Source organism: Poecilia reticulata, linkage group LG18 (assembly GCF_000633615.1).
Source record: "Poecilia reticulata strain Guanapo linkage group LG18, Guppy_female_1.0+MT, whole genome shotgun sequence".
NCBI lineage: Eukaryota > Metazoa > Chordata > Actinopteri > Cyprinodontiformes > Poeciliidae > Poecilia > Poecilia reticulata.
The window spans coordinates 18,159,397-18,167,148 of record NC_024348.1 but is presented as its reverse complement, the minus strand read 5'-3'; the positions used below and the strand labels follow the sequence as shown (position 1 = coordinate 18,167,148).

Genomic DNA, 7,752 nt, shown 5'->3' with positions numbered 1-7,752 from the left:
AATGAGCATATTTGTAAAAAGAAAAAAAGCAGACTTTATCAGTGGGATTCCCTTTTCAAATCAGCTTCTATTTAATGCATTAAACTTATTAAACTTGACTAAATATTGAAATCTGTTTGACTCAAATCCTGTTATCATAGCAGAAAATGAATTTGTTCAGTCGAGCCCAAAATAATTTAAAAACTAGGTGTTTTTCTAAAATAATTTAACAAACGTACAAAATTATTTTTAAGTTTCGCATCTACTAAGAAAAAAACAAAAAGACAATCAAAATAACTATTTTATTGCTTGATTTCAGTTTCTTTTAGTTTCCTTTACTCTTGACTCAATGATTTTGGCCCAAAAAAGTTTGGACACTTCTAGCTTAAGTCATCAAAAGCACAAAATTGTATGATTTATATTTAAAATCCACAAAGTCGTGCTGTTTTTGTATTTTTGTTGTGGAGCTACACCGAACATTTGCTTAGCAACAATAAAACCTGAAGTTTTTTTTAATAAACTGTCAACGTATTAGCAAAACCTGTGTTCAGGAAAACGTGTTTTTCCAGAACACAAAACGTATAAACGATTTTTTATCACATTTCTCCATACAGTTATGACGCGTAAGCTTGCAGCAGCAGATTAGCATCTCACAGCTCAGATAACATCTGCACAACAACAGGTTGTTGTAGTTTTGTTGCCTTCGATGTGATTTGTTTAGTTTGTTGAGTCACTGAATGTTTGGTTAAATATTCCCTCACGTTTTATTTTTTTGTTTTTTTTGGATGCTGTGAAGCTGGAATGATTTTTACTCTTCCTTTTTTTTTAAACTTTCTTCTGTCACAACACAACTGACATTATGGTGCATAACCAGGACAACCGGGTATTGTTTGTTTGTAATACTTGGAGCAGCTGATTAGCTCAAATAAGCTCAAAAAGCTCAAATAATACCTGAACTTTGACCTCAAAATCCCAGATTAGCTGAAGAGGAGGCTTCATGGATGCAGAGTAGGAGAAAACCAAACCGTCTTCTCACATTCTCTACTCCAACATCCTTCTGCCCGGCTTTCTAACCATACGACAAGCAGCAAAAGCAAATGAGGTGGATCAGCACCATGTCCTGGATGACGTCATCCAGGAGAAATACATAATTTGCTGACATAATTTGAGCATGTTAGCAGCTCAAATTCAGCCGCTGCAGACCGGCTGTCATCCCAGCAACTGTCTTCAGTCAGAGGCTTTTTCAGATTTGTTGCAAGACTGACTGCTACTGGAGATTCTTCCTTCCCACAGCATCACCACCCACAAAAACTCTTTGAAGATTCTTGGATAAAATGAGTTACAACAGCATTTATTTTTCCTCGTGGGATAAATAGAGTAAAATATTTTTGAATCAAATTGAAACGTTTTTCTGAATTAAATTAAAATCAGATTTATTAACAAAATATTGTGCAAAATGCAAAGCCACAGAGATGTTAACATTACAAACATCAACAATATAAAAAGACCAAACAGAAGAAATTTTCATCCATAAACTTAAAGACTTTGTCTGTGTTTTGTAGATTAGATGTCTGTGAGGTCCCAGTGCGCAGAGCGTCGTTACTGGCGCATTAGGTACCAGAAACGGTTTGTTACTGGGAATGGAAACTGGTTTGGGATTCTTATTTTAGCTGTCAAACCTGTCATCACTTCATGAGCCCTGAACCTGAGCTCCCGTTGCCTTTAAGTCGTCTTTGTGTGTGTGAAGTGTGTGAAGTGTGTATCTACGGGTCCTGTGTGTGTGTGTGAGCAGCCGTGTGACCCGGCGAAGCGTGCTGTTCCACCAGCATCTCGGCGTGCTTCAGGTACTGGGCCGTCCTCCTCATCACAGACTCCCTGCGAACCGGATCTGGGTCTCCTGCAGAACATGAACACATAAAAAATCTCATCAAGCTTTACTTTCTGTGCTCTGATTGTAGCTTTTTCCATTTATTTTTAAGTCACATTCCAGCTGAATAACAAAATGTTTTGGCAGCGGTGGGATTCGAACCCACGCCCCCAAAGAGACTGGAGCCTTAATCCAGCGCCTTAGACCGCTCGGCCACGCTACCATGTTAGGTACTGGATCAGTGTCAGAAACTACACTGAAGTGGGGAGGAGCAGATGACTCAATGTTGAGTCGTGGCATGTTGTAATGTTGCAGACAACGCCTTTTTAGTTTATTTAGTTTGATTTGTATCTTACTATAAGCCAAAAAAACACAGCACACTTATTTATATAAGCAAGAGGAGCAACAAAACATATTTTATTTCAAGTAAGAAGCATTTTTCCTCCAGCTTGATGTAAACCAACACCTGCAGAGAAGCTGTTATAAATTTAGCGCCACAGACAACTCAGTGACGCTTTAAGGGAAAGGACAAGGTCCAGCAGCCCAGGCATGGATCAATACAATAGTCACTAAAAAGGCTGAGTAAGCACTAACTGTACACATACAAGGTAAGCATTTCACTTAATATATTGTCTCATAGGCTACATGGTCCTGTGCAGCAAGAAGATCCTGAGTTAGAGCCTCAGTCTTGAATGGAGTTCGCATGTTCTCCCCATGCAACATGCGGTTTATTGTGAAGAATTGGCCGTGTCCGTCAGCTGGGCACAAGAGTGGAAACCAAAAATACATATTTGTCTCAATAAACTGGAATACCATCAACAAGCTAATTCATTTCACTAAATAACAAGGTCAGCTCTGCCCGAAGGCATTTTGTCACTTTAAATTCAAATAAGCTACTGCTGGCCAACTCACCGTTTACACTAACATGAGAAAACGGCTACAAACAGATGCACAATTAGATACTTTGAGAAGCAGAAGTGGAGCTTCTTGCACAACCAACAAGAATGCTACAAGTGGTTTCTGGAGGGTAAGTCAACAACAAAGCATTTGTCTTTTTCAGCAGCCATTGTACAGCAAATACAGCGGTAAAACCTGCTGACCAAACGTGCTGAAGCTCTGCTGGGGTTGCTAGGTAACGGAGCAGTGCTTGATGATTTGTATCATTACATTCCGGAAAAATGGCGGAGTGGTTTTCTTTAGGCAGTTGGGCTGTTTTTGGAAACAGTAAAAACTCAAACGTAAAAAAGTGTAAAAAGCTCAAAACTGTGTTTCTTTTGCACAGTTTGGTGCAGTTGGTGTAAAATTTGCATTACAATCTGCATGTTTTACAGCTTTGATGAAACTAATCATGATGAAAATGAACTGGTTTGACTGGTCTCTCATGTTACCCTGCACTCCAGTGATGAGTATGTCCACCGCTGTCCGGTAGCCACGGATGGCAGAACCGAACTCTCCCTCCTTCTCCCGCTCCAGGGCTGCCGTCAGCTCATTGGCCGCCTGGTTCAAGTAACCGGCGTCTCCTCCAATCAGACTGGCCAGCGGCAGCGAGAACAGTTCAGAGTGATCGCTCGAGGAATCTGATCTTTCTTAAACAGAACGAGAAAAAACAAAACTGATTTTTAATTTAAGGTTTAAAAGAAAGCAGTTTCATAAACAGTCCTGTCAAAGTTTTGAATTATCTCTAATTTATTTTTAGTTTGTGTTCAAGAAAGTAGATTTCTTGTAATATTCTAAAGGGCTTTTATCAAAGGTTCCGCATGTTTTCTTAGAAACAATATCTGCATTTCCATTACAAAGGTGAGCAAAACTTTGTCAATATTCTGCTAATGCCAAAAAAACAAACACAATTTTGCAATTGAAGTGTTTCCACTAAATTAGAAATGCAAATAAAGTCACACATGAATAAGTTTGTTCACATAATAAGTATTTAAAACACAGGATGCGCCAACATCTTCTGACTACTTCCTGTCGTCTTCTTCTTTGTGGTTTGCACCAGTCGTTGATCATGTGAAAAAAGTGTTTCCAATGCAGTTTTGCTAAATAAACCAATTTCAGCCTAAAACCACTTTATCCTAAAACTTTTTGTTGAGAAATTTTTTTTTCAAAATTGCCATGTTTCCATTAAGAGAATGTATTTTCAAAATCTCAAATTGTGCAATTATATGGTCAATGGAAACACAGATAGTGTTTTTCTCAGTCTTTGTTACTCTACCAGAGAAATCCAGGTTAATGAGAGAAATCTCAAGCAGAGCAGTGAAGGGCGATCAGAATCAAGCAGAACTGCATAGGAAGGCAATGTCCAGGATAAGTAAAAGCTGCAGAGAGTAATAGTTTATATTCTGTGGTTGAACCCACCTTGTTTATAGCAGGGATCAAAGACAGCCAGGTCATTTTCAGACAGAGGAGGAGGAACTTCCTCCTTGGGAGACGGGACTTGCTCTTCGACCACCGAGTCAAACAATGAGTCGAATTCCTCCTGCGTCTCCTCCGACTGCTCGAGTCTCGTTAGAGACAGCTCAGGAGACGACACTGCAGATGGAAACATGAACCGAAATGATGACAAAGACACAAATAAACCAGAAACAGCTTGCAGATTGTTAGATTTAAACCTCGGTCATCCAGTTCTGCGTCGTCAAGATCCTGCTGTTCTTCCTCTGTTGGCGTTCCTCCGATCTCGTTGTAGGCCTCAGCCGCCACCTCCGGCTCCCCAACCTCCAAGCTGATGTTGGTGCCCAGGTCTTGAGGTAAGGTGGGTGCCTCCCTGCCCTCCTCCTCTTCAGCGGGTTCACAGTCTGAGGTCCTCCTCTTCGGCAGGGGGATGAGAGGAGGAGGCAGCGGCCCGGCTGAGGACGCCGGGGACGGATCCAGAGGTCTGCTGACTTCACCACCCTAAGATTCATTCATTTATTTTTATTTTTATTTTATTCTTCTGCAGTTTAAATTAACATGTCACAAAATGTCACGTTTTGAATGAAAAAGTCTTATATAGTCTACCCTTTCTCTTAAAAGTGAATTTGTTTAACCATAAGTAACTAAACATCAATCAACCATCCATATATGTAGAGCTAATAATGACAGAACAAAACATATAGTATCCTTGTAATGACACAGCACTTTACCAAATACTTCATTACACCTTGATAGAATATTTTACCATTTCCTTAAAAGTGAAAATGGATTTACTCTCTTTATTTCGTTTGACAGAAATGTTTAGTTCAGACTTTGTTTTTAAAATATCTCCAATCCTCTCAAACTATACATGCTTTCTCTTGTCATAAATCTTTTTTGAAAACATGCTGGAAATATACTGTTATGTATATTATTTGCAGAATATAATAAATAGTTCACCACGTTATGAAATGTCATTAATTTTAACTTGAAGAACAATGGACTTGTTGCATTTTAAGATTATAATTCTAATTTGCAAAATAAACAGAACAACGTATACAAATCAAAAAGAAAAAAGTACAGAGATGAAACAGAGAGCCTGTTCTGTGTCCTCACCCTGAAGAAGTCCTTTAGTTGTGGGCTGTTGTATAGTGCAGGTATACTGGTAGTGAACAGAAGCATGCTCTCTGCTGCCTTCCTCCTCTCCTCAATCACAGCTTCATCAAACCTTCCTAGGATGAACACAACAAGATGATAAAGCTGATTATGATGCTGAAAGTTTTTTTTTAAAAATTGCTCTTTCTGTTACTGGTTTTACTGGTGCTCTGGACAAACTGGAACAATAAACTAAAAAAAAGACTGCTGGCAAGTTCCTCAGTTTAACTTCAAATAAATAAGTTGGACACAAGTTGGTCTTCTAACAGAACAATAATCTTAAACACACTTCACAAATCATGGTGGATTAGATACATCCATCTTACATTTCGTTTCTGGAAGAACTCCAACCTCAACCTCTGAGGAAAATTTCTGCACTATGATTAAAAGTCATGTCTGTACCAGGAACCACCAGGTAACTGACTCCCAAAATCCAGTCAGAATTACACCAAAAGCTTCGAAACGTGTGTAGGTAAGATGGAAGGCTCATTGAAGCAAACATGACTGGGTTATTTATATAACTGAACTTTTAAGGAGAAAAGAGAACCTGTGTTGCAGAAAAAAAAAATCTTGTGCAGCTAATTCTTGTGTCAAAACATTGTTTTCGTTGTCTGTTGTAAGAGCATCCAACCCTGGAAAAAGAGCTATTAAATAAAACACTATAAACCCAGAGATAAGAGAGAGGTGCAAGTGATGAAGTACACAAGTATTTACTAAAGAAACACTCTAACGTTGAAGCATGTGAAGCAGCAGCTCTGACAGGAACTCTATTGGGACTCTATGTTTGCATAGCTGATGCTACACCTCAGATATGCAAACCTGTTTGAGGTGTAGCATCATTCAGACCCAGATGAGTAAACTAGATCTGAAGAGAACTTTTTACACATCATACCAAAAACCTGTGCACGTGGAAACACTGGAAACTCCTCCTGCCTCCTGAACAGGTTCCTGTGGGTGTAGGACAGCTCTCCGTGGAGCTTCTTCAGCTCGGAGAACCTCTTCCACACCACCACCTCCTTCACATCGTCCGGGTGACGCTTGGACACAAACTGCAAGGGTGAGAAGTTAAAATAGATTGGTTCCACCTAATTCGAGTTTTGAGCATGTTGTTGTGTCTGCAGAGATCATCTGAGCTTCATAAATCCTTTCTGAACGGGCATTAAAGTGGTCATAAGGCTGCTGGAGCACATGAACAGAATCACATGTCCCGTTTCATTCCAGCACCAGCAGAGCATCTCAACCTCAAATAAAATCCCCCCAGGGTGTATTTGTGTTTATATCTAGACATGCTATCTGGCTTTACATTTGCATTCTTGTTTTTGTTTTGTGTAGGAAAAACGACAATATTTTATCCGTACACAGAAGTACAGGTTCAGCTCGCTGAATTTGAATATTTGCTAGTAAAATAACCTTTTGAAAATAAGCTTTAGGCGAAAATTTAACATACTTTTCATTAAGCTGACATTCCAGTATTACAGTGTTTTTATTATTGGTCTGATTTACTATACTAATCATAAATGTAATTGTAAGTGGAAAATCATGATAATTAGCAAAAATAGAGGCGTATTTAATCTATTTAATGTCTTTGTCTTAGTGAATGGAGTGAGTGGAATTCATAAACTTTTCAATAATATTCTAATTTATTGAAATGCACTTGACATAAGTAATTTTTTTTTTTTTTTTTGTATAAATGAAACACTACGGTTATAGAGTTATAACTCACCCTGGCTGTCACTTTGTACTCCGTGTACCCCTTCTCGTGGTTCCGTGGGTCAGTAACAGAGAAGAACCGGTAGTATTCGTCTTTGGGTTTCCGTGACATTTCCAGAGATAAATTAAAACCAGAAACACGAAAAAGAACCGTCGGGAAACAGCCGCGGTGAGTTGCTCTGTTGTGATTCTTCAGTCACTTATCTCTGTGGACATTTCCTGGTTTGTGACGTACTTCAGTGCGTGCTTGCGTATAGAACAGTGGACGCCGCTTCGCTTTTGTTGCCGTAGCAACGATTTGTCTTCGAGTCGGCCATATTGTGACTGGCAAGGTGCGTATGACGGGTGCGTATGAAAACAAGTCGTTAAATTTTAAGTACAGCTAATTTTTTTTTATTAAGTGCTTTATATAGAGCACTTAAGATTGTGCTACAAATAATGGTGACCTTTTAGTTTGGCTAACACGACGTGCTTGAAATGCACCTAACGTACTTTTGCCCTAATTTACAGAGAATATACAAACCCACTGTGTTTAATTCAACTAGTAAAATGTGTTTAGTTTGGCTGTTTGGTTTTGTCTAAAAATAGAAAGAGGACGTGGATGTAAACATAGTCATCCTTTTTCGATATTAGCTGCTTTATTGGTATGACGT

General features: G+C 39.0%; 1 protein-coding gene and 1 non-coding gene across 2 annotated transcripts; both read right to left on the bottom strand.

Moving 5' to 3' along the window:
- Positions 1–1,395: 1,395 nt before the first annotated feature.
- snx15 (sorting nexin 15) lies at positions 1,396–7,322 on the bottom strand. The gene is made up of 7 exons (XM_008435898.2): positions 7,113–7,322; positions 6,282–6,438; positions 5,351–5,466; positions 4,456–4,735; positions 4,202–4,375; positions 3,235–3,432; positions 1,396–1,876 (listed from the first exon to the last, which is right to left on the bottom strand). Exons 1-7 carry the CDS (start codon positions 7,209–7,211, stop codon positions 1,743–1,745), a joined length of 1,158 nt encoding a protein of 385 aa, XP_008434120.1. The 5' UTR covers positions 7,212–7,322; the 3' UTR covers positions 1,396–1,742.
- trnal-aag (transfer RNA leucine (anticodon AAG)) lies at positions 1,988–2,069 on the bottom strand. Its single transcript has one exon. It is a non-coding gene; the product is annotated as a tRNA-Leu (tRNA).
- Positions 7,323–7,752: the final 430 nt, after the last annotated feature.

Excerpts from the sequence above, each read along its gene's own strand:
- snx15 (XM_008435898.2), bottom strand. The coding sequence starts at position 7,211 with ATGTCACGGAAACCCAAAGACGAATACTACCGGTTCTTCTCTGTTACT. Across the intron at positions 5,467-6,281 it reads TCCACGTGCACAGGTTTTTG|GAAGGTTTGATGAAGCTGTG; the intron begins GTATGATGTGTA and ends TGTTCATCCTAG. Across the intron at positions 4,376-4,455 it reads CGCAGAACTGGATGACCGAG|TGTCGTCTCCTGAGCTGTCT; the intron begins GTTTAAATCTAA and ends TTCCATCTGCAG.